The 26,325-nt window shown below is 46.6% G+C and overlaps 1 protein-coding gene across 1 annotated transcript in view; it reads left to right on the top strand.

Moving 5' to 3' along the window:
- Positions 1 to 26,325, top strand: part of LOC139389360 (WD repeat and FYVE domain containing 3) — a 234,931-nt gene that overhangs the window by 117,596 nt on the left and 91,010 nt on the right. The window contains exons 21-31 of the mRNA XM_071136061.1: positions 11,866 to 11,966; positions 15,475 to 15,693; positions 16,977 to 17,158; positions 18,494 to 18,725; positions 19,200 to 19,357; positions 20,633 to 20,744; positions 21,702 to 21,892; positions 22,155 to 22,307; positions 22,558 to 22,631; positions 24,594 to 24,755; positions 25,229 to 25,323. Of these exons, the coding sequence (XP_070992162.1) occupies positions 11,866 to 11,966; positions 15,475 to 15,693; positions 16,977 to 17,158; positions 18,494 to 18,725; positions 19,200 to 19,357; positions 20,633 to 20,744; positions 21,702 to 21,892; positions 22,155 to 22,307; positions 22,558 to 22,631; positions 24,594 to 24,755; positions 25,229 to 25,323 (1,679 nt within the window). The remainder of the gene's footprint in view (positions 1 to 11,865; positions 11,967 to 15,474; positions 15,694 to 16,976; positions 17,159 to 18,493; positions 18,726 to 19,199; positions 19,358 to 20,632; positions 20,745 to 21,701; positions 21,893 to 22,154; positions 22,308 to 22,557; positions 22,632 to 24,593; positions 24,756 to 25,228; positions 25,324 to 26,325) is intronic.

Here is a 26,325-nt window from a genome sequence, read left to right as displayed (position 1 = left end):
TATTTATAGTTGTCCACATATTCTAAGTCAGAACCGTCCAGAGTAGTGATGCTAGTCGGGCGGGTGAGTGCAGGCAACAATCGGTTGAAGAGCATGCATTTAGTTTTACTAGCATTTAAAAGCAGTTGGAGGCCACGGAAGGAGTGTTGTATGGCATTGAAGCTCGTTTGAAGGTTTGTGAACACAGTGTCCAAAGAAGTGCCAGAAGTATACAGAATGGTGTCGTCTGCGTAGAGGTGGATCAGAGATTCACCAGCAGCAAGAGCGACATCATTGATATATACAGAGAAAAGAGTCGGCCCGAGAATTGAACCCTGTGGCACCCCCATAGACTGCCAGAGGTCCGTACACCAGGCACACTGAACTCTATCTGAGAAGTAGTTGGTGAACCATGCGAGGCAGTCATCTGAGAAACCAAGGCTATTGAGTCTGCTGATGAGAATGCGACGATTGACAGAGTCGAAAGCCTTGGCCAGGTTGATGAATACGGCTGCACAGTACTATCTTTTATCTATGGCGGTTATGATATTGTTTAGGACCTTGAGCGTGGCTGAGGTGCACCCATGACCAGCTCTGAAGCCAGATTGCATAGCTGAGAAGGTACGGTGGGATTCGAAATGGTGATCTGTTTGTTAACTTGGCTTTCGAAGACCTTAGAAAGGCAGGGTAAGATAGATATAGGTCTGTAACAGTTTGGGTCTAGAGTGTCTCCCCCTTTGAAAAGGGGGATGACCGCGGCAGCTTTCCAATCTTTGGAGCTGTTGGCCGGGGTAGGGGTAGCCAGGTGGAAAGCATGGCCAGCCGTGGAAAAATGCTTATTGAAATGATCGATAATCGTAGATGTATCGGTGGTGACAGTGTTTCCTAGCTTCAGTGCAGTGGGCATCTGGGAGGAGGAGCCCTTACTTCCCTGAAAAGTTGCATAATGCTGGGGCTATTCGATGCTAATGCAGAACACCACAGGATGTTTTTGTGCTGGTCAAGGGCAGTCAAGTGTGGAGTCAAGGGCAATATCTGTTCTTTTTGAATGGGGCATGCTTATTTAAGATGGTGAGGAAAGCACTTTTAAAGAGCAACCAGGCATCCTCTTCTGACGGGATGAGGTCAATATCCTTCCAGGATACCCGGGCCAGGTCGATTAGAAAGGCCTGCTCGCTGAAGTGTTTTAGGGAGCGTTTAACAGTGACCCATTACGAACGCAGGCAATGAGGCAGTGATCGCTGTGATCCTGGTTGAAGATGGCGGACGTGTATTGAGAGGGCAGGTTGGTCAGGATGGTATCTAAGAGGGTGGTTACGAATTTAGGGTTGTACCTGGTAGGTTCCTTGATAATTTGTGTGAGATTGAGGGCATATTGCTTAGATTGTAGGATGGCCGGGGTGTTAAGTATATCCCCGTTTAGGTAACCTAACAGTGCGAACTCTGAAGATAGATAGGGGCAATCAATTCACATATGGTGTCCAGGGCACAGCTGGGGGCTGTTGTAGTTGGGGATGGAAATGGCAGGATTTTTGGTGGCCTTCCTAAGCCAGGATTCAGACACGGCTAGGCGGTAATACATCCCAACAGGATGCTTTCAATTGTGCATCTGTAAAGAGTTGAGGGTTTTAGGTGACAAGCCAAATTTCTTTAGCCTCCTGAGGTTGAGGAGGCTCTGTTCAGTTTGTCAGTGATGTGTACGCCGAGAAGCTTTCCACCTTCTCCACTGCGTTCCCGTCAATGTAGAAGGGGGAGGGGGGGGGGATGCACCCTCTGCTGTTTCCTGAAGTCCACGATCATCTCCTTTGTTTTGTTGACGTTGAATGAGAGGTTGTTTTCCAGGCACCACACTCCCAGAGCCCTCACCTCCTCCCTGTAGGCTGTCTCGTCATCGTTGGTAATCAAGGCTACTACTTTTGTGTCGTCTGCGAACTTGATGATTGAGTTGGAGGCGTGCATGGCCACGCAATCGTGGATGAACAGGGAGTACAGGAAGAGGCTGAGCACGCATCCTTGTGGGGACCCAGTGTTAAGGATTATCGGAGTGGAGGTGTTGTTTCCTACCTTCACCACCTGGGGGCGGCCCGTCAGGAAGTCCAGGACCCAGTCGCACAGGGTGGGGTTCAGACCCAGGGCCTCGAGTTTAATGATGAGCTTGGAGGGTACTATGGTGTTGAATGCTGAGCGATACTCAATAAACAGCATTCTTTCATAGTTATTCCTCTTGTACCGATGGGATAGGGCAGGGTGCAGTGTGATGGTGATTGCGTCATCTGTGGATCTATTGGGGCGGTAAGCAAATTGGAGTGTGTCTAGGGTGTCAGGAAAGGTAGAGGTGATATGATCCTTGACTAGTCTCTCAAAGCACTTCATAATGACAGAGGTGAGTGCTACGGGGCGAAAGTCATTTAGTTCAGTTATCTTTGCCTTCTTGGGTACAGGAACAATGATGGCCACCTTGAAGCATGTGGGGACAGCAGACTGGGATAGGGAGTGATTGAATATGTCCGTAAACACTCCATCCAGCTGGTCTGCGCTCTGAGGACGCGGCTAGGGATGCCGTCTGGACTGGTTGCCTTGCGAGGGTTAACACGTTTAAATGTTTTACTCATGTCGTCCACGGAGAAGGACGGTGTCGGCGGCACTGGTTTATCCCCAAAGTGTGCGAAGTGTTTAGTCTGGAAGCAAAACGTCGGTCTCGGTGACGTGTCTGGTTTTCCTTTTGTAGTCCGTGGTTGTCTGTAGTCCCTGCCACATACGTCTCGTGTCTGAGCCGTTGAATTGCGACTCCACTTCATCTCTATATTGACGTTTAGCTTGTTTGATTGTTTTTATTGCCTTGCGGAGTGAATAACTACACTGTTTATATTCTGCCATGTTACCAGTCGCCTTGCCATTGTTAAATGTGGTGGTTCGCGCGAATGCTACCGTCTATCCACAGTTTCTGGTTAGGGTAGGTTTTAATAGTCACAGTGGGTACTACATCTCCTATACACTTCCTTATGAACTCAGTCACTGTATCCGTGTATGCGTCAAGATTATTTTTGCACTCTACCATGGAACATATCCCAGTCCACGTGATCAAAACAATCCTGAAGCGTGGATTCTGATTGGTCAGACCAGCGTTGAGTAGTACGGAGCACGGGCACTTCCTGTTTGAGTTACTGGAGCCGTGGTCAGATTTGCCGACAGGAGGGTGGGGGAGGGCCTTGTAAGCATCCCGGAAGTTTGAATAGGTCGAGAGTCTTAGTAGTGCGAGTAAGACAGTCAACATGTTGATATAATTTCAGCAGCCTAGTCCTCAGATTTGCTTTGTTAAAATCCCCAGCTCACATAAATGCAGCCTCAGGATATGTGGTTTACAGTTTGCATCAAGTCCAGTGAAGTTCTTTGAGGGCCCGCCGAGGTTTCGGCTTGAGGTGGGATGTAAACGGTCTTGACGGTGACAGAGGAAAATTCTCTTGGGAGATAATATGGTCGGCATTTAATTGTGACGTATTCTTGGTCAGGTGAACAAAATGACTCGAGTTCCTGTATGTGCCTAGAATTACACCAAGAGTCATTAATCATTAAACCCTGCTCTTATGCTTCCCGGAGAGATATTTATTCCTGTCTGCGTGATGTTCTGCGAATCCTGCTGGCTTTACTGACTCCGACAGAGTATCCCGAGAGAGCCATGTTTCCGTGAAACAAAGTATGTTACAGGCCCCGATGTCTCTCTGGAAAGAAATCCTTGCTCTAAGCTCATCAACTTTGTTATCCAAAGGCTGAACATTAGCGAGTAATATACTCGGAAGCGGTGGGGGGGGTGGGGGTGCGGGCCTCCTAAGTCGAACCAGCAGGCTGCCTCGAGTGCCTCTCCTCCTCTGTTGATGTTTTGGGTCGGCCTCTGGAATAAGTTCAATTGCTCTTGGGAGAGTGAACACAGGAGCTGCTCCAGGGAAGTCGTATTCCTGGTCGTAATGCTGGTAGTTCTGGTGAGTTACAGCCGCTCTAATATCCAAATGTTCTTCCCGGCTGTATCTAATGACACAAAGCATTTCCTGAGCTACGTAAGAAATAGTACATAAAAAAATAAAAAATACTACAACGTTTTCTCGGAGCGATGCTGCCATCTCCGTCAGCGCCGTTGGTTATTCTTCCCCAGATCTGTGCCTCGACACATTCCTGTCTCTGAGCTATACGGGCAATTCCTTTGACGTCATGGCTTGGTTTTTTACTCTGACATGCACTGTCAACTGTGGGACCTTATATAGACAGGTGTGTTCCTTTTCAAATCATGTCCAATCAGTTGGATTCCAATAAAATTGATCAATAGAAACAGGATGCACCTGAGTTGAATTTTGAGTCTCAAAGCAAAGGGTCTGAATACTTATAAGGTATTTCTGTTTTTAAATATTTTATTAATTTGGAAAAATGTATAAAAACCTGTTTTCATTTAGTCATTGTGTAGTATTACGTGTAGATTGATGAGGACATAAAAATGAAAAAAAAATCAATTTTAGAATAAGGCTGTAACGTAACAAAATGTGGAAAAAGTCAAGGGGTCTGAATACTTCCTGAATGCTCTGTACTTCCTACATGAGTGCTTGCTTTGTTATCCAACTGATCTTGTGTCCTTTCGGTCATCCTGTGGTTTGTTGCTGCTCGCTATTATTATTATTGTTATTGTTTATTTCTATGGTTAAAGTCATCCAGTCCAAACCCATCTCCATCCCGCTGTGCCCAGCTGCGTCAGAATAGTACATGTTGTCTCTGGAAGCAAACAGGCACTGTCCCACTTTTGTTCAACACAAACGCACACAAGACTATCCACACCGCACACACACCCCTTCCCCTCTACCCCATCTGTCACTATGAAATATTAATACCCCAGCCCCTATTAGGACCCATCCCCCAACACACACACACACACACACAGCTGGCTCATATAGGGAAAGTTCTGGGGCAGCTGGTAGGTTGGTACTAAATGGTTGGGGCGTCATTAACTGGTCTGTCACAACACACACGGGACCAATCGGTGTGTGTAAATAGGGAGTACAAACTTGTGTGTGTGTGTGTGTATTCAAGAGACACTGTTGTTTCTGTAGATAGGATAGCGATGGTTATTAGCAAACCACAGAGGAGGGAGGGGCCCAGGGGCCTCATTTAGAAACCGTGCGTCCTACCATAAGCCGCCTCCAACGTCGCTTTAGAGAATTTGGCAGTACATCCGACGTGCCTCACAACTGCAGACCACGTGTAAGTAACCACGTCAGCCCAGGACCTCAACATCCGACTTCTTTATTGGCTGGATCGTCTGAGACCAGCTACCCAAACAGCTGATGAATCTGTGGGTTTTCTGTCAGAAACCATCAGAAACCGTATCAGGGAAGCTCATCGGCGTGCCCGTCGTCCTCACCAGGATCTTGACCTGACTGCAGTTCAGCGTCATAACAAATGCTGACCTTCGATTGTCACTGGTACGCTGTAGTCGTGTGCTCTTCACGGATGATTCCCGGTTTCAACTGTACCGGGCAGATGGCAGACAGCGTGTATGGTGTCGTGTGGGCGAACGGTTTACTGATGTCAACGGTGTGAACAGAGTGCCCCATGGTGGTGGTGGGGTTATGGTATGAGCAGGCATAAGCTATGGACAACGAACACAATTGCATTTAAATCAATGGAAATTTGAATGCACGGAGATACCGTGAGGAGATCCTGAGGCCCATTGTCGTGCCATTCATCCGCCTCCATCACCTCATGTTTCAGCATGATAATGCACGGTCCCATGTTGCAAGGATTTGTACACAATTCCTGGAAGCTGAAAATGTCCCAGTTCTTCCGTGGCCTGCATACTCACCAGACATGTCACCCAATGAGCATGTTTGGAATGCTCTGGATCGACGTGTACGACAGCTAGTTCCAGTTCCTGCCAATATCCAGCAACTTCGCAAAGCCATTAAATATCAACTCTGAAGGATATCGCTCTGCATGAGGTAAATGGTGGTCACACCAGATACTGACTGGTTTTCATGAGGTAAATGATGGTCACACCAGATACTGACTGGTTTTCATGAGGTAAATGGGGGTCACACCAGATACTGACTGGTTTTCTGATCCACGCCTCTGCGTCTATGACCAACAGATGCATGTCAAATCCATAGATTAGGGCTTAATGAATGTATCCTTATCTGAACGGTAACTCTGTCTATATTTTTGCTCAATGTAGTTGCGTTTTTTTTAAACCCCTTTTTTCTCCCCAATTGGTAGTTACAGTCTTGTTTCATCGCTGCAACTCCCGTACGGACTCGGGAGAGGTGAAGGTCGAGAGCCGTGCGTCCTCCCAACCAAGCCGCACTGCTTCTTGACACAATGCCTGCTTAACCCGGAAGCCAGACACACCAATGTGTCGGAGGAAACACCATACACCTGGCGACCTGGTCCGCGTGCACTGCGCCCGGCCCGCCACAGGAGTTGCTGGTGCGCGATGAGACAAGGATACCTCTACCGGCCAAACCCTCCATAACCCGGACGACACTGGGCCAATTGTGCGTCGCCCATGGGCCTCCCGGTCGCAGCCGGCTACGACAGAGCCTGGACTCAAACCCATAATCTCTGGTGGCACAGCTATTCACTGCGATGCAGTACCTTAGACCACTGCGCCACTCGGGACGCCTATCCTTGCGTTTTTTTAAATAATTATAAATAGGCATCTATTTCCTAGGCTAATATTTTTTTACATTTCCGTGATCATTGCAGAATAAATTCCTCCCCCTTTCTGTGATGGTTTCATACAGCAATTTAGGATACTATTCATCTCATCTCTCGTTTAGTTGGACCCACTTCTCACTAGTAAATACATGAAAGAATTTTCACAGTATTTTACTTCCTTTGCGTATCCTGAGCGGTGGAACAGTTTGTTGTAGGATACTTCTGTAGCTCACATGTGAATACTGTAATTTATAATATCTCGAGTTGACTATTTCATTTAGAAACATGAATACATATTTTCATAACCATTATGCAGATTAAATGTATCGCCCTGACGTGTTCATATTCCCAAAGTAGGCGTGGCCTACATAAAAAATGTGTTCATATTCCCCAAGTAGGCGTGGCCTACATAAAAAATGTGTTCATATTCCCAAAGTAGGCGTGGCCTACATAAAAAATTTGTTCATATTCCCAAAGTAGGCGTGGCCTACATAAAAAATGTGTTCATATTCCCCAAGTAGGCGTGGCCTACATAAAAAATGTGTTCATATTCCCCAAGTAGGCGTGGCCTACATACAAAATGTGTTCATATTCCCAAAGTAGGCGTGGCCTACATAAAAAATGTGTTCATATTCCCAAAGTAGGCGTAGCCTACATAAAAAATGCCCATGTGGATCCCTCGTTTAATTGGGCCTATTAGATAGGATATTATATGAAGTATTATGTTCTATGCATCAGAAAGGAGGTGTGGTTTATAACAGACAGAGTGAATTTACAGACAGTTGATCTTTTACATTGTAGTGTGTCAGCAGACAAAGTTTCAGTGCTTCATATAAATGAGAGGGAAAAAGTCAATGCAAAAACATTAGGCCCTATTCAATTCAAACAATCTTTTTTTTTACAGATCCACAGCAATTTGCAATCGTTTTTTGTTGTTGTTGTCTTTCATAAACTTTTTTTGTCTGTCAGATAGACTTATAGCAAATGTCACTGCATTTATAGCAAATGTCACCCCCCCCCCCCCCCCCCCCCCCCAACGACATTTGGTCACGTTTGCCAGCGCTATTTCCTTTAGAAAACTGCTTCTGCCTCATTCTAATACTTCCAAAGTATACAGCAAACAAGGGTGTTATTGTCACCTTAAAAGGTGAATGAAGGGGGGGGGGGGATTCAGGTTTTATGCTCATTCACAGTTTCAGGACAGGTCTGATTATAACAGGGAACACGGCAGGTTTAGAAATCAACATTTTTGTACGTATGTTGTCTTTAAAAAAAAAACATTTTTGGTCTGTTTGTGTTCAACTTCCCCCACGGTTATAAATGAGTTCCTGGTCTGTTTGTGTTCAACTTCCCCCACGGTTATAAATGAGTTCCTGGTCTGTTTGTGTTTAACTTCCGCCACGGTTATAAATGAGTTCCTGGTCTGTGAGTGTATAACTTCCGCCACGGTTATAAATGAGTTCCTGGTCTGTGAGTGTATAACTTCCGCCACGGTTATAAATTAGTTCCTGGTCTGTGAGTGTTTAACTTCCCCCACGGTTATAAATGAGGCCCTGGTCTGTGAGTGTTTAACTTCCCCCACGGTTATAAATGAGTTCCTGGTCTGTGAGTGTATAACTTCCCCCACGGTTATAAATGAGTTCCTGGTCTGTGAGTGTATAACTTCCGCCACGGTTATAAATGAGTTCCTGGTCTGTGAGTGTATAACTTCCGCCACGGTTATAAATGAGTTCCTGGTCTGTGAGTGTATAACTTCCGCCACGGTTATAAATGAGTTCCTGGTCTGTGAGTGTATAACTTCCCCCACGGTTATAAATGAGGTCCTGGTATTTTTTGTGTTTTCCAATTTCATTACTGCTTTTTTAATACTTTAATAGTTTTACTCTTTTACTTCGTCAGAACAGAACGCCGTTCTAAGCTAATGTTTGACACCGTTCTTTTCATTCTTCCTCGACATTTTGTCAGAAGGTAGACCAGAAATCCCCAACGTGGGTATTCAGTGTGACGACGACAACAACAATGTTTTCATGTTGAGAGAGAGAAAGAACAGATAGCTCAGGGATGGGCAACTTGGACGGGGGTGAGTGCTACAAAAAATCTAAACTCATGATGGGTCTGCAGTGGCTTGTGGGTCTGCAGTGGCTTGTGGGTCTGCAGTGGCTTGTGGGTCTGCAGTGGCTTGTGGGTCTGCGTACCCACATCCATACCCACACATGCAGTCAGAGACGGCCCGAGTCTAAGTCTGTTGAGGGGGACCCCCTTGCGAGCAAAACATTTCAGTGACCCTCCCTCTTGACAGCGGAGAGAGAAAAATACATTTATTAGACTTCATTTCCGGCAATTCTACACATTTTGCCGTTTTGCAACAGAGAGGAAAAAATGGTGCAGTTTTAAAGCGCAAGTATGTTGCATTTCTAAAGCTAGCCTACAAAACCCGCGGGTTGTCCCTGAACCTGCTGATATGTCCAGGTTGAGAGAAAATAACAACTAGCCGAGGTCTAGGAGTCTTACTTAGTCACATGTTTCTTAGAAGCTAAGATCCTGTCATTGACTTTGTAACGTCGGTGATTTACTGTGAAGAAAACGAGTTCTGTCTATTCTCTTTTTTTGTTCTGTCTCCACTAGCGGTAATAAAGCTCGGAGTTGTGAAGCAAACGCTGAGCAGACATGACAGCTCTTCTTCTTTTTTTGTTGTTGTTGGTCTGGACTCCTGTTGGATGTAGTTAGTGTTAAACTAAATCGAGGGTGGAACTGGGGGGCGAATTCATTTTGGCGTGTAAAAAAAATGTTTTGTTTTTTTTTAAAATATGAATTTAAGGATTTTACTTTTGTGATTTCCCCACAGTGACTTTTTTTCAATTTCCTTACCTACTTATAATGTTAAAATTTTAAAACAACCCCTTCATAATGCTCCCTCTAGACTATATCTCTAGGTGTCTGTTCCTGTCCAGTCTGGCCCCTTCATAATGCTCCCTCTAGATTATATCTGTAGGTGTCTGTTCCTGCCCAGTCTGGCCCCTTCATAATGCTCCCTCTAGATTATATCTCTAGGTGTCTGTTCCTGCCCAGTCTGGCCCCTTCATAATGCTCCCCTCTAGATTATATCTGTAGGTGTCTGTTCCTGCCCAGTCTGGCCCATTCATAATGCTCCCTCTAGATTATATCTCTAGGTGTCTGTTCCTGCCCAGTCTGGCCCCTTCATAATGCTCCCCTCTAGATTATATCTCTAGGTGTCTGTTCCTGCCCAGTCTGGCCCCTTCATAATGCTCCCTCTAGATTATATCTCTAGGTGTCTGTTCCTGCCCAGTCTGGCCCCTTCATAATGCTCCCCTCTAGATTATATCTGTAGGTGTCTGTTCCTGCCCAGTCTGGCCCCTTCATAATGCTCCCTCTAGATTATATCTCTAGGTGTCTGTTCCTGCCCAGTCTGGCCCCTTCATAATGCTCCCTCTAGATTATATCTCTAGGTGTCTGTTCCTGCCCAGTCTGGCCCCTTCATAATGCTCCCTCTAGATTATATCTCTAGGTGTCTGTTCCTGCCTAGTCTGGCCCCTTCATAATGCTCCCTCTAGATTATATCTCTAGGTGTCTGTTCCTGCCCAGTCTGGCCCCTTCATAATGCTCCCCTCTAGATTATATCTCTAGGTGTCTGTTCCTGCCCAGTCTGGCCCCTTCATAATGCTCCCTCTAGATTATATCTCTAGGTGTCTGTTCCTGCCCAATCTGGCCCCTTCATAATGCTCCCCTCTAGATTATATCTGTAGGTGTCTGTTCCTGCCCAGTCTGGCCCCTTCATAATGCTCCCTCTAGATTATATCTCCAGGTGTCTGTTCCTGCCCAGTCTGGCCCCTTCATAATGCTCCCTCTAGATTATATCTCTAGGTGTCTGTTCCTGCCCAGTCTGGCCCCTTCATAATGCTCCCCTCTAGATTATATCTCTAGGTGTCTGTTCCTGCCCAGTCTGGCCCCTTCATAATGCTCCCTCTAGATTATATCTCTAGGCGTCTGTTCCTGCCCAGTCTGGCCCCTTCATAATGCTCCCTCTAGATTATATCTCTAGGCGTCTGTTCCTGCCCAGTCGGGCCCCTTCATAATGCTCCCTCTAGATTATATCTCTAGGCGTCTGTTCCTGCCCAGTCGGGCCCCTTCATAATGCTCCCTCTAGATTATATCTCTAGGCGTCTGTTCCTGCCCAGTCGGCCCCCTTCATAATGCTCCCTCTAGATTATATCTGTAGGTGTCTGTTCCTGCCCAGTCTGGCCCCTTCATAATGCTCCCTCTAGATTATATCTGTAGGTGTCTGTTCCTGCCCAGTCTGGCCCCTTCATAATGCTCCCTCTAGATTATATCTGTAGGTGTCTGTTCCTGCCCAGTCTGGCCCTTCATACTGCTCCCTCTAGATTATATCTCTAGGTGTCTGTTCCTGCCCAGTCTGGCCCCTTCATAATGCTCCCTCTAGATTATATCTGTAGGTGTCTGTTCCTGCCCAGTCTGGCCCCTTCATAATGCTCCCTCTAGATTATATCTCTAGGTGTCTGTTCCTGCCCAGTCTGGCCCCTTCATAATGCTCCCTCTAGATAATATATTACACTGAGTGGACAAAACATTAAGTACGCCTGCCCTTTCCTTGACATAGACTGACCAGGTGAATCCAGGTGAAAGCTATGATCCCTTATTGATGTCACCTGTTGACTTTTTAAGCCTAGAGGCAATTGAAACATGGATTGTGTGTGTGTGCGGTTCAGTGGGTGAATGGGCAAGACAAAAGATGTCCTTGAACGTGGTATGGTTGTAGGTGCCAGGCGCACCGGTTTGTGTGAAGAACTGCAACACTGCTGGGTTTTTCACACTCAACAGTTTCCCGTGTGTTTCAAGAATGGTCCACCACCCAAAGGACATTGAGTCAACTCGACACAACTGTGGGAAACATTGAAGTCAACATGGGCCAGCATCCCTGTGGAACGATTTCAACACCTTGTAGAGTCCATGTCCCCGACCAATTGAGGCTGTTCTTTATTTATTTATTTTATTTAACCCTTATTTAACTAGGCAAGCCAGTTCAGAACAAATTCTTATTTACAATGACGGCCTGTTTTGAGGGCAAATTAGTATTCTTAATGTTTTTTACCCTCTGTGTATCAGATTATATTAGATTTAGTCATTTTATGTACTGTATGTTCCTCCTGTCTCTAGGTGTCTGTTCCAGCCAAGCCTGGCTCCTCACAACGCTCCCTCTAACAATGCCAACACAGGAGGAGTCAGCGATGGAGCCGTGGTCTCTGGGATTGGAGCAGGTCAGTGTCACTACAACCTAAACGTAGCCTAGGTTACGTCCCCTAGCTAGCAGGTCAATATTACTACAACCTAAACGTAGCCTAGGTTACATCCTCTAGCTAGCAGGTCAATATCACTACAACCTAAACTTAGCCCAGGTTACATCCTCTAGCTAGCAGGTCAATATCACTACAACCTAAACGTAGCCTAGGTTACATCCTCTAGCTAGCAGGTGAATATTACTACAACCTAAACTTAGCCTAGGTTACATCCCTAGCTAGCAGGTCACTATGACAACATGCTAAACTTAGCCTAGTCTTCATCCCCTAGCTAGCCTCCTCCTCCCTCTTCCTCCTTTCTCCTCTCATTTCCTCTCCTCTGGTCAATAGGATTGGAGCAGGTCATTATTACTACAACGCTATTAGTGGTCAGTATCACAACAAGCCTAATCTTAGACTACCATCTCCAAGCTAGCCTCCAACCCAAATCATAGTATCACGACACACATACACAACGTCTGCATCGCATACAAAGGGAAACCCAAACACGAGCTGCCAAGTGATGTGAGCCTACCAGACAGGCTAAATGCCTTTAATGCTCACTTCAAGGAAAGCAACACTGAAGCATGCATGAGAGCACCAGCTGTCCCGAACGACTGTGTGATCACGCTCTCCGTAGCCGATGTGAGCAAGACCTTTAAACAGGTCAACATTCACAAGGCCGCAGGGCCAGATGAATTATCAGGACGTGTACTCGGAGCATGCACAGACTAACTGGCAAGTGTCTTCACTGATATTTTCAACCTCAGCCTGTAATACCAACATGTTTCAAGCAGACCGGCCCCTGTGCCCAATAAATCGAAGGTAACCTGCCTAAATGACTACCGCCCCATATCACTCACGTCTGTAGCCATGAAGTGCTTTGAAAGGCTGGTCATGGCTCACATCAACACCATCATCCCGGAAACCCTAGACCCACTCCAATTAATTTACCACCCCAGCAGATCCACAGATGACGCAATCTCAATCGCACTCCACACTGCCCTTTCTCACCTGGACAAAAGGAACACCTATGAGAATGCTATTCATTGACTACAGCTCAGCGTTCAACACCATAGTGCACACAAAGCTCATCACTAAGCTAAGGACCCTGGGACTAAACACCTTCCTCTGCAACTGGATCCTGGACTTCCTGACGGGCCGCCCCCAGGTGGTGAGGGTTGGTAGCAACACATCTGCCACGCTGATCCTCAACACTGGAGCTCCCCAGGGGTGCGTGCTCAGTCCCCTCCTGTACTCCCTGTTCACCCACAACTGCGTGGCCAGGCACGACTCCAACACCATCATTAAGTTTGCAGATGATACAAAGGTGGTAGTCCTGATCACCGACAACGATGAGACATCCTATAGGGAGGAGAGTTTCAAGTTCCTTGGTTCCAACAAACTATCATGGTCCAAACACACCAGGACAGTCGTGAAGAGGGCCCAACAATGTTTTTTCCCCCTCAGGAGACTGGAAAGATTTGACATGGGTCCCCAGATTCTCAAAAAGTTATACAGCTGCACCATCGAGAGCATCCTGACCGGTTGCATCACTGCCTGGTACGGCAACTGCTTGGCATCCAACCGTAAGGCACTACAGAGGGCAGTGCGTATGGTCCAGTACATCACTGGGGCCAAGCTTCCTGCCATTCAGGTCCTCTGTACCAGGCGGTGTCAGAGGAAGGCCCTAAAAAGGGTCAAAGACTCAAGTCACCCAAGTCTCATAGACTGTTCTCGCTGCCCCCTTCCGGCAAGCGGTACCGGAGCCCCAAGTCTTGGTTGAAAAGGCTCCTTAACAGCTTCTACCCCCAAGCCATAAGACTGCTGAACAACTGATCAAACAGCCACATGGACTATTTGTAAGGTCTACACTTGTTGCATTTCGTACATGTGACAAATACAATTGGATTTGATTTAGTTTCCAAATTAAAATATCATGGCCTGCATACTCACCAGACATGTCACCCATTGAGCATGTTTGGGATGCTCTGGATCGACGTGTACGACAGCGTGTTCCAGTTCCCGCCAATATCCAGCAACTTCGCACAGCCATTGAGGAGGAGTGGGACAACATTCCACAGACCACAACCATCAGCCTGATCAACTCTATGTGAAGGAGATGTGTCACGCTGAATGAGGCAAATGGTCACACCAGATACTGACTGGTTTTCTGATCCACGCCGCTACCTTTCTGTGACCAACAGATGCATATCTGTATTCCCAGTCATGTGAAATCCATAGATTAGGGCCTAATTTATTTATTTATAGTGAATGATTTCCTTATATGAACTGTAACTCGATAACGTTGTTTACATATTTGCACGTTGTCGTTTATATTTGTTTGTTCAGTGTAGTAGTATGACGTCATCAGGGCAACTTCATTCATCGAACCAGTCTGCCCGTTAACCCAGTCTGCCCGTTAACCCAGTCTGCCCGTTAACCCAGTCTGCCCGTTAACCCAGTCTGCCCGTTAACCCAGTCTGCCCGTTAACCCAACCAGGCCCCGGTTGTCCCGATCATATACTCCGTGGACCTAAACAAATAATAATACATAATTATTGATGTACAGACCCAGACGCTAAAGCAGACATCCAGAGGATATACACAGCTCAGCCTCCTCTCCCTCTCATCCCTCTCTCCTCTCCGTCTCACCCCTCTCTCTTCCCTCTCACCCCTCTCTCTTCCCTCTCACCCCTCTCTCTCCTCTCCCTCACCCCTCTCTCTCCTCTCCGTCTCACCCCTCTCTCTTCCCTCTCACCCCTCTCTCTTCCCTCTCACCCCTCTCTCTCCTCTCCCTCACCCCTCTCTCTCTCCCCTCTCTCTCCTATTCTTTCTCTCTCTCTCTTCTCCCTCTCGCCCCTCTCTCTCATCTCCCTCTCATCCCTCTCTCTCCCCTCTCTCTCTCCTCTCTCTCCTATTCTTTCTCTCTCTCTCCTCTCCCTCTCATCCCTCTCTCTCCTCTCCCTCTCATCACTCTCTCTTCTCCCTCTCGCCCCTCTCTCTCTTCTCTCTCCTATCCTCTCTCTCCTTTCCCTCTCGCCTCTCTCACCTCTCCCTCTCATCCCTCGCTCTCTTCTCCCTCTCGCCCCCTCTCTCTTCTCTCTCCTATCCTCTCTCTCCTCTCCCTCTCGCCCCCTCTCCTCTCCCTCTCGCCCCTCTCTCTCCTCTCCCTCTCGCCCCTCTCTCTCCTCTCCCTCTCGCCCCTCTCTCTCCTCTCCCTCTCGCCCCTCTCTCTCCTCTCCCTCTCACCACTCTCTCTTCTCCCTCTCGCCCCTCTCTCTCCTCTCTCTCTTGCCCCTCTCTCTCCTATCCTCTCTCCTCTCTCTCTTCTCCCACACGCCTCTCTCCTCTCCCTCTTTCCTCTCCCTCTCTCCTCTCCTATGTCTCTCTCATCCTCATGTATGAAGGCTCATTAATTCTCATCCTCATGTTATCATTAGCTCATTAATTTAACCAGCTCTCTCCCTCTCTCCCTCCCTCCGTGTAGGAGAGCGTCTGTTCCCCCCTCCGTCTGGTCTAAGCTACTCTACGTGGTTCTGTGTGGAGAGGTTCAGCTCTGCCCCCCACACCCACCCTGTCCGTCTGCTGACGGTGGTCCGACGGGCCACATCCTCAGAACAACACTATATCTGTCTGGCCGTGGTTCTGTCTGCTAAGGACCGGTCCCTGACGGTGTCCACCAAGGAGGAGCTGCTGCAGAGCTATGGTACACACACGCACGAACGCACACACACACAAGGACGCAGGAAAACACACTCATACATACAGGTGTACACGTGCACTCACACCCTTTACCCAAACTGAAATATTGTTCCTGGTTAACCTGGTTTAGAGGTTTGTAAACCTGATAAATAATCTCGTACTGGAATCACTCCCTTCCCCAGATTAACATCTCTACATAATTCACACAGTCTCTGTAAATAATTTAGTGAAAAAACATCCACACACACACACTGGTTCATTCTAGCGCTGCTCTCGACGCTGCAAACCAATACTGTCCTCCCTCTACCACACGTACCCAACCCTTATACCACAAATACACAATGTTTTTACAACGTTCACACAACATTGTCTTTTCCTTTCACAGTGAATGACTTCCTACCCAATCTCAACCCCCTACGTAAACACTGATGTTTTATCATGTGAACCCGTTCAACCTCCCTCCTCTACCCCTCCTCTCCCCCTCTACCCATTCAACCTCCCTCCTCTACCCCTCCTCCCCCCCTCTACCCATTCAACCTCCCTCACCTACCCCTCCTCTCCCCCTCTACCCATTCAACCTCCCTCACCTACCCCTCCTCTCCCCCTCTACCCATTCAACCTCCCTCACCTACCCCTCCTCTCCCCCTCTACCCATTCAACCTCCCTCACCTACCCCTCCTCTCCCCCTCTACCCATTCAACCTCCCTCACCTACCCCTCCTCTCCCCCTCTACCCATTCAACCTCCCTCACCTACCCCTCCTCTCCCCCTCTACCCATTCAACCTCCCTCCTCTACCCCTCCTCTCCCCCTCTACCCGTTCAACCTCCCTCACCTACCCCTCCTCTACCCCTCCTCTCCCCCTCCTATCCCCCTCCTCTACCCATCCTCTCTCCCTCCTCTACCCCTCCTCTACCCCTCCTCTACCCATCCTCTCTCCCTCCTCTACCCCTCCTCTACCCATCCTCTCTCCCTCCTCTCTCCCTCCTCTATACCTCCTCTCCCCCTCCTCTATACCTCCTCTACCCCTCCTCTATACCTCCTCTACCCCTCCTCTCATCAGGGATGGAAATGAAGCTAGCCCAAGGCTAGTACTAAATTGTGACTAACTTACCAGCCGACTAGTGACACGTTATCTTTTCAAGTATGTCATGTCACAGAACGGTGGTCAACCAGTCAGCCGTGTGCCCCCAAAATCCTCAAGACCCAGCCCTGTTTTCAAACCCATATGAAAAAACTATTTGTACAACATTTATGTTAACATTACTATGCCCCCCACCCCCCAACAGTGGATGATTTCAGCGAGGAGTCTTCGTTCTTCGAGGTTCTGCCGTGCTGCGCCAGGTTCCGCTGCGGAGAGCTGATCGGAGAGGGTCAGTGGCACCACCTGCTGTTAGTCATGAGTAAAGGCATGTTGAAAAACAGCATGGCCACGCTGTACATCGACGGGCAGCTGTTCCAAACCACCAAGGTAGGGGGTGTCTGTGTGTTCTCTGTGTGTGTTCTCTGTGTGTGTGTTCTCTCTGTGTGTTCTCTGTGTGTGTTCTCTGTGTGTGTGTTCTCTGTGTGTGTTCTCTGTGTGTGTTCTCTGTGTGTGTTCTCTGTGTGTGTGTTCTCTCTGTGTGTTCTCTGTGTGTGTTCTCTGTGTGTGTGTTCTCTCTGTGTGTTCTCTGTGTGTGTGTTCTCTGTGTGTGTTCTCTGTGTGTGTTCTCTGTGTGTGTTCTCTGTGTGTGTGTTCTCTGTGTGTGTGTTCTCTGTGTGTGTGTGTGTGTGTGTGTGTGTGTGTGTGTGTGTGTGTGTGTGTTCTCTCTGTGTGTGTGTGTGTGTTCTCTGTGTGTGTTCTCTGTGTGTGTGTTCTCTGTGTGTGTGTTCTCTGTGTGTGTTCTCTGTGTGTGTTCTCTGTGTGTGTTCTCTGTGTGTGTGTTCTCTCTGTGTGTTCTCTGTGTGTGTTCTCTGTGTGTGTTCTCTGTGTGTGTTCTCTGTGTGTGTGTTCTCTGTGTGTGTTCTCTGTGTGTGTGTTCTCTCTGTGTGTTCTCTGTGTGTGTGTTCTCTGTGTGTGTTCTCTGTGTGTGTTCTCTGTGTGTGTGTTCTCTGTGTGTGTGTGTGTGTGTGTTCTCTGTGTGTGTGTTCTCTGTGTGTGTGTGTGTGTGTGTGTGTGTGTGTGTGTGTTCTCTCTGTGTGTGTGTGTGTGTGTGTGTTCTCTGTGTGTGTTCTCTGTGTGTGTGTTCTCTGTGTGTGTTCTCTGTGTGTGTTCTCTGTGTGTGTGTTCTCTGTGTGTGTGTGTGTGTGTGTGTGTGTTCTCTGTGTGTGTGTGTGTTCTCTCTGTGTGTGTGTGTTCTCTCTGTGTGTGTGTGTGTGTTCTCTCTGTGTGTGTGTGTGTGTTCTCTCTGTGTGTGTGTGTGTGTGTTCTCTCTGTGCGTGTGTGTGTGTTCTCTCTGTGTGCGTGTGTGTGTGTTCTCTCTGTGTGCGTGTGTTCTCTCTGTGTGCGTGTGTGTGTGTTCTCTCTGTGTGCGTGTGTGTGTGTTCTCTCTGTGTGCGTGTGTGTGTGTTCTCTCTGTGTGCGTGTGTGTGTGTTCTCTCTGTGTGCGTGTGTGTGTGTTCTCTCTGTGTGCGTGTGTGTGTGTTCTCTGTGTGTGTGTGTGTGTGTGTGTTCTCTGTGTGTGTGAGTGGCTTGAAGACTCTACCTATATTAAACATTACCCCCACCACCAGGTGAAGGTACATAAAGATATGGTTTATGTTTAATAACAGCGTATCATTAGACATGAACCTGTTTTAATAGCGGTCGATTCTCTCTCCTCTCCAGCTTCACTACATCCACAGTTCTCCAGGTGGTTCCGGGAGCACCAACCCTCCTGTGGTCAGCACCGTGTACAGCTACATAGGCACGCCCCCTGCCCAGAGACAGCTGTCCAATCTGGTGTGGCGCCTGGGGCCCACACACTTCCTGGAGGAGGGGCTTCCTGCCGCCAGCGTCGCGGCGGTGTACGAGCTCGGTCCCAACTACACAGGCAGCTTTCAGGCCGTCTACCTGCTCTGTGAGTATGTTTTATGTTTACGTTTGAGTCCTTTAGCAGAGAGACATATTTTCACATACCCCCCTCCTCCCCTGTGGGAATCAAACCGACAACCCTGACGTTGCAAGTGTCATGCTCTGCCATCTGAGCCACACGGGACGAGAGTAGAGAGGAGAACACACACACACACACAGAGAACACACACACACACACATAGAACACACACACACACACACACACAGAACACACACACACACACAGAGAACACACACACACACACACACACACACACACACACAGAACACACACACACACAGAGAACACACACACACAGACAGAGAGCGCACACACAGACACACACAGAGAACACACACACACAGAGAACATACACATATTGAGTGGTAAGCCAACTACACAGCTTCCAGGCTGTTCACGTTCCCTGTGAGTAACTGTCTGTTGTTGTATGAGGAACCGCGGTGTCTCTCTCCCCTTCAGGTAAAGACTCTAAGACTGGAGAGCCTTCATGTCCAGTCGCCCTGGTCCCAGAGGAGAAGGTATCTTTCAGCCTGTACGCCCTCTCTGTCTCTGCCCTCACCGTGGCCAAGATACGCAAGGTCTACAACAAGCTGGACAGCAAGGCCATCGCTAAACAGGTTAGCATCGCTAACGTACGCGAACACACACACACACACACACACACACACACACACACACACACACACAACCTGGACAGCAAGGCCTATCTCCCCCTGTAACACAATGTTATCTCCACCTGTAACACAATGTTATCTCATCCTGTAACACAATGTTATCTCCCCCATAACACAATGTTATCTCCACCTGTAACACAATGTTATCTCCCCCATAACACAATGTTATCTCCACCTGTAACACAATGTTATCTCCCCCTGTAACACAATGTTATCTCCACCTGTAACACAATGTTATCTCCACCTGTAACACAATGTTATCTCCACCTGTAACACAATGTTATCTCCCCCATAACACAATGTTATCTCCACCTGTAACACAATGTTATCTCATCCTGTAACACAATGTTATCTCCCCCATAACACAATGTTATCTCCCCCTGTAACACAATGTTATTTCCACCCCACCTGTAACGCAATGTTATCTCCACATGTAACACAAGGTTATCTCCACATGTAACACAATGTTATCTCCACCTTTAACACAATGTTATCTCCACCTTTAACACAATGTTATCTCCACCCAAACCTGTAACACAATGTTATCTCCCCCTGTAACACAATGTTATCTCCACCTGTAACACAATGTTATCTCCCCCTGTAACACAATGTTATCTCCCCCTGTAACACAATGTTATCTCCCCCTGTAACACAATGTTATTTCCCCCTGTAACACAATGTTATCTCCACATGTAACACAATGTTATTTCCCCCTGTAACACAATGTTATTTCCCCCTGTAACACAATGTTATCTCCCCCTGTAACACAATGTTATTTCCCCCTGTAACACAATGTTATTTCCACCCCACCTGTAACGCAATGTTATCTCCACCTGTAACACAATGTTATCTCCCCCTGTAACACAATGTTATCTCCTCCTGTAACACAATGTTATCTCCTCCTGTAACACAATGTTATCTCCTCCTGTAACACAATGTTATCTCCTCCTGTAACACAATGTTATCTCCTCCTGTAACACAATGTTATCTCCACCTCACCTGTAACAATGTTATATCCCCCTCTCCTCCTCCCCTCTTCCCCTCTCCCCCTCTTCTCCTCCCCTCCTCCCCTCTCCCCCTTCTCTCCCCCTACTCTCCCCCTCTCCTCCTCCCCTCCCCTCCTCCCCCTCTCCCCCTCTTCTCCTCCCCTCTCCCCCTCTTCTCCTACCCTCCTCCCCTCTCCTCCACCCCTCTCCCCCTTCTCTCCCCTCTCCTCAGTTGGCTGTGTCGTCTCATGAGAATGCCACTCCGGTCAAGCTGATCCACAATGCGGCCGGTCACCTCAACGGTCCAGCACGCACCATAGGAGCAGCTGTCATTGGATACCTGGGTAAGGGGTTAGGATACCTGGGTAAGGGGTTAGGATACCTGGGTAAGGGGTTAGGATACCTGGCTAAGGGGTTAGGATACCTGGGTAAGGGGTTAGGATACCTGGGTAAGGGGTTAGGATACCTGGGTAAGGGGTTAGGATACCTGGGTAAGGGGTTAGGATACCTGGGTAAGGGGTTAGGATACCTGGGTAAGGGGTTAGGATACCTGGGTAAGGGGTTAGGATACCTGAGTAAGGGGTTAGGATACCTGGGTTAGGATACCTGGGTTAGGATACCTGGGTAAGGGGTTAGGATACCTGGGTAAGGTGTTAGGATACCTGGAGAATGTAACTATCAATCAGGGTTGAATTGGCCATATAAGCAAATCTTGTAACAACAGATTGTGCCTTTAAAATAACTTTTGCCCCGAGTGGCTCAGCGTCGTAGTGTTGAGGTCGCACTATATCCTGTGGTTCAATCCACGTGACCAGGAGCCCCATCGGGCAGCCCACAATTGGACAAGCGCCGTCCGGTTTAAGGTAGGGTTGGCCAGGGGGCTTTTACTTGGCTCATCACGCTCTAGCGACTCCTTGTGGCGAGCCGGGCGCATGCATGCTGACTTCGGTCATCAGTTGAACAGTGTTTCCTCATAAAAGTTGGTACAGCTGACTTCCGGGTTAAGCGGGCAGTGTTTTAAGAAGTATGTGGCTTGGTAGGTCATGTTTCGGAGCACGTATGTCTCGACCTGTGCCTCTCCTAACAACATTGAGGAGTTGCAGCGATGAGACAAGGTTGTAAACTAGCAATTAGGGAGAAAAATGGGTAAAAAAGACCCCATTTTTAATTTATTTGTAATAAATAAATAGAAAATAACTTTTTTGCCCCACTCTTGGTGTGCGTTTGTTCCCAAGTCTGTGGCCACCAACTACACACACACCTTACCTGTAGACTAACTCCTCCTCTCCGCTCTCTTCCAGGTGTGCGTGCGTTCGTCCCCAAGCCTGTGGCGACCAACCTGCAGTACGTGGGCGGGGCGGCGGCCATTTTGGGCCTGGTTGCCATGGCGCAGGACGTTGAGGGTCTCTACGCAGCCGTCAAGGCGATGGTGTGCGTCGTCAAGAGCAACCCGCTGGCCAGCAAGGAGATGGAGCGCATCAAAGGCTACCAGGTACAACTACACTACCCACAATGCAATATGGCCTAGTTCACACTCAAGTTTAATTTACAATACATTTGTGGACACACCACACAATGTTTGTGTGAACATTGTTGCTCAGATAAAACTGTTGTTTCTCTGCTGTACCTGTTGGCCATACTGTTGAAGAAGAAGCGTCACCTGCTGAACAGTCACATCCTGTCTGCTGTAGTTCTAGTACAACAGTAATATAACTCGGTCTAACTGTAGTACGTGTCTGTTATTTGGTCTCTAGCTGCTGGCCATGTTGTTGAAGAAAAAGCGTCACCTGCTGAACAGCCACATCCTGCACCTGACCTTCTCCCTGGTGGGAACAGTAGACAGCGGCCACGAGACCTCTATCATCCCCAACACCACCGCCTTCCAGGACCTGCTCTGTGACTTCGAGGTTAGCACTAAACCAATGGGCCTCAGGGGGAACTGGCTCCAGTTTTGAGCCAAAATGGCCTCTGGGAAACTGATCCAGTTTGAGCCAAAATGGTGGTTGGTGGTCCTTGGTGCAAGCCAAACACAATGGGCTTCAGGGCAACTGATCCAAAAATCGAGCCAAACGTGGTCCCTGCAGACAAAATAATGTCGTTGGTTTTCTGGTGTGCTATGTTTGTAGAGGTTTTCAAATGTTCTTTCTGTCTCCTCAGGTGTGGCTCCATGCACCCTACGAACTGCACCTGTCCCTGTTTGAGCACTTTATAGAGCTCCTCACTGAGTCCAGGTGAGGAATGATTAAGTCCTGCTATTGCCGTGAATTCAGAAAGTATTCAGAAAGTATTCAGAAAGTATTCAGAAAGTATTCAGAAAGTATTCAGAAAGTATTCAGAAAGTATTCAGACCCCGTGACTTTTTCCACATTTTGTTACTTTACAGCCTTTTTCTAAAATTGATTTAAAACAAAAAAATCCCTCATCAATCTGCACGTAATACCCCATAATGATGAAGCGAAAACCAGGTTTTTAGAAATGTTTTCAAATGTATTAAAAATATAAAACAGATACCTTATTTACATAAGTATTCACATCCTTTGCTATGAGACTCAACATTGAGCTCAGGTGCATCCTGTTTCCATTCATCATCCTTGAGATGTTTCTACAACTTGGAGTCCACCTTGGGTATGTTCAATTGACTGGACATGATTTGGAAAGGCACACACCTGTGTACAGTTGAAGTGGGAAGTTTACTTACACCTTAGTCAAATACATTTAAACTCAGTTTTTCACAATTTCTGACATTTAATCCGAGTAAAAATTCCCTGTCTTGGGTCAGATAGGATCACCACTTTATTTTAAGAATGTGAAATGTGAGAATAATAGTAGAGAGAATGTTTTTATTTAGTTTACATACACTCAATTAGTATTTGGTAGCATTGCCTTTAAATTGTTTAACTTGGATCAAACGTTTCGGGTGGCCTTACACAAGCTTCCCACAATAAATTGGGTGAATTTTGGCCCATTCCTCCTGACAGAGCTGGTGTAACTGAGTCAGGTTTGTAGGCCTCCTTGCTCGCAAACGATTTTTCAGTTCTGCCCACAAAAATGTTCTACAGGATTGAGGTCAGGGCTTTGTGACGGCCACTCCAATACCTTGACTTTGATGTCCTTAACTTCTTATGGATCATTGGGACGCTAGCGTCCCACCTGGCCAACATCCGGTGGAATTGCAGAGCGCGGAATTCAAATTACAGAAATCGTAATATTAAACATTCATCAAAATACATCATTTAAAGTTTAACTTCTTGTTTATCCAGCCGCTTTACGGCGAAAGCACACCATGCGATTATCTGAGAACAGCGCCCTGCACACAAAAGCATTACATACATTTTCCAACCGAGCAGAGGCGTCACGAAAGTCAGAAATAGCGCTAAAATAAATCACTTACCTTTTGTAGATCTTCATCTGGTTGAAATCACAAGCGTCCCAGCTACATGACAATTGGTCCTTTGTTCGATAAAGTCCTTACTTATATCCCAAAAAAGTATTTTTCATTGGCGCGCTAGACTCAGTAATCCACCGGTTCAATATGCATACAAATGAATCCCATAAGTTACCAATAAACTTCTTCCAAACATATCAAACAACGTTCCTAATCAATCCTCAGGTACCCTAATATGTAAATAAATGATCAAATTTAAGACGGAGAATACCGGAGAGAAATAACGAAGTACGCACCCTCACCAGAACGCACAACAAACACTACAGAGAAAATGGGAGCCACTTACTAAAACTACAAATTCTGGCTAATAAAATAAAACAACTAGCCTGAAACTCTTTCTAAAGACTGTTGACATCTAGTGGAAGCCCTAGGAACTGCAATCTGGAAGGTTTTCCTTTCACATCTCTGGAGAGACCTGAAAATAGCTGTGCTGCGACGCTCCCCATCCAACCTGACATATTTTGAGAGGATCTGCAGAGAAGAATGTGAGAAACTCCCCAAATACAGGTGTACCAAGACAGTAGCGTCAAACCCAAGAAGACTTGAGGCTGTAATCCCTGCCAAAGGTGCTTCAACACAGTACTGAGTAAAGGGTCTGAATACTTATGGAAATGTTATATTTCAGTTAATAGTGACACTATAATCTTAAATCACCTGGGTTATATGAGAAACAAAGACACAGGAAGACCATGTTTCCTGTGTTATATATCAACCAACTGTCTGTCTGTCCTCTTCTCCCCCATCACAGTGAGGCAGCGAAGAACGCTAAGTTGTTACGGGAGTTCCAGCTGATTCCCAAGCTGCTGTTAACCCTGAGAGACACGTCTCTGTCTCAGCCCACCATCTCTGCTATCAGCAACGTTTTGAGTCTGCTACTGCAAGGGTTCCCCAACCCATATGACCTGCTACGGTAATAACACACTCTACACTTTCCCCAACCCATATGACCTGCTACGGTAATAACACACTACACTTTCCCCAACCCATATGACCTGCTACGGTAATAACACACTACACTTTCCCCAACCCATATGACCTGCTACGGTAATAACACACTACACTTTCCCCAACTCATATGACCTGCTACGGTAATAACACTACACTTTCCCCAACCCATACGACCTGCTACGGTAATAACACACTACACTTTCCCCAACCCATATGACCTGCTACGGTAAACCTAGACGTCAGAGAGGTGGACCAGTAGTCAGAAGGTTGCTGGTTCAAGTCCCGTGCCAGGCAATGAATGTGTGAATTAAACTTGCTACTGGTGGGCTGCTGGTCTCCCCAGTCCTTGCAACTGCCTACAAATCCCTTCATGAGAACATACTATATATACCCATGTAGCTCATGTGTCTGTCTGTTTTATGGTATGTTTGATAGGTTTGGCCAGTTCATCTCATCCACCCTGCCAACCTTTGCTGTGTGTGAGAAGTTTGTAGTGATGGAGGTCAACAACGAGGAGAAGATAGATGGAGGTAACACACACACACACTAGTTTAGAGATTTTTGTCACTAACTACCATGTATATTATTGTCACTAACTAGCATAGAGATTATTGTCACTAACTACCATGGATATTATTGTCACTAACTAGCATAGAGATTATTGTCACTAACTAGCATAGAGATTATTGTCGCTAACTAGCATAGAGATTATTGTCACTAACTAGTATAGAGATTATTGTCACTATCTAGTATAGAGATTATTGTCACTAACTAGTATAGAGATTGTCACTAACTAGCATAGAGATTATTGTCACTAACTAGCATAGATATTGTCACCAACAAGCATAGAGATGACTAATTTACCTAGCGATTATTGTCACTGATTTACATAGAGATTATTGCCACTAACTAGCATAGAAATGGTCACTAACTAGTATAGAGATGATTGTCACTAACTAGTATAGAGATGATTGTCACTAACTAGTATAGAGATGATTGTCACTAACTAGTATAGAGATGATTGTCACTTTCACATAGAGATTATTGTCACAAATGTACATAGAGATTGTAAGTAACTAGTATAGAGATTACTGTCACTAATTTGCATAGAGATTATTGTCTTTAACTACTATAGAGATTATAGTCACTAATTGGCAGAGTGTCACTAACTAGTATAGAAATTGTCACTAATTGACATAGATATTGTCTCTAACTAGCATAGAAATTGTCACTAATTTACATAGAGTATTGTCTTTAACTACTGTAGAGATTATAGTCACTAATTTGCAGAGATTATTGTCACTAACTAGTATAGAGAGTATTGTCTCTAATTTACAGAGATTGTCACTAACTAGCATAGAGATGGTTGTCACTAATTTAAATATAGATTGTCACTAACTAGCATAGAGATTGTTGTCACTAATTTCCGTAGAGATTATTGTCACTATCTAGCATAGAGATGGTTGTCACTAATTTACATAGAGATTGTCACTAACTAGCATAGATATTGCTGTCACTAACTAGCAGAGATT

This window comes from Oncorhynchus clarkii, chromosome 30 (genome assembly GCF_045791955.1).
Source record: "Oncorhynchus clarkii lewisi isolate Uvic-CL-2024 chromosome 30, UVic_Ocla_1.0, whole genome shotgun sequence".
Classification (NCBI taxonomy): Eukaryota; Metazoa; Chordata; class Actinopteri; order Salmoniformes; family Salmonidae; genus Oncorhynchus; species Oncorhynchus clarkii.
Note: the sequence above shows the minus strand (reverse complement) of the source record. Positions and strands in the feature narration are given on the sequence as shown.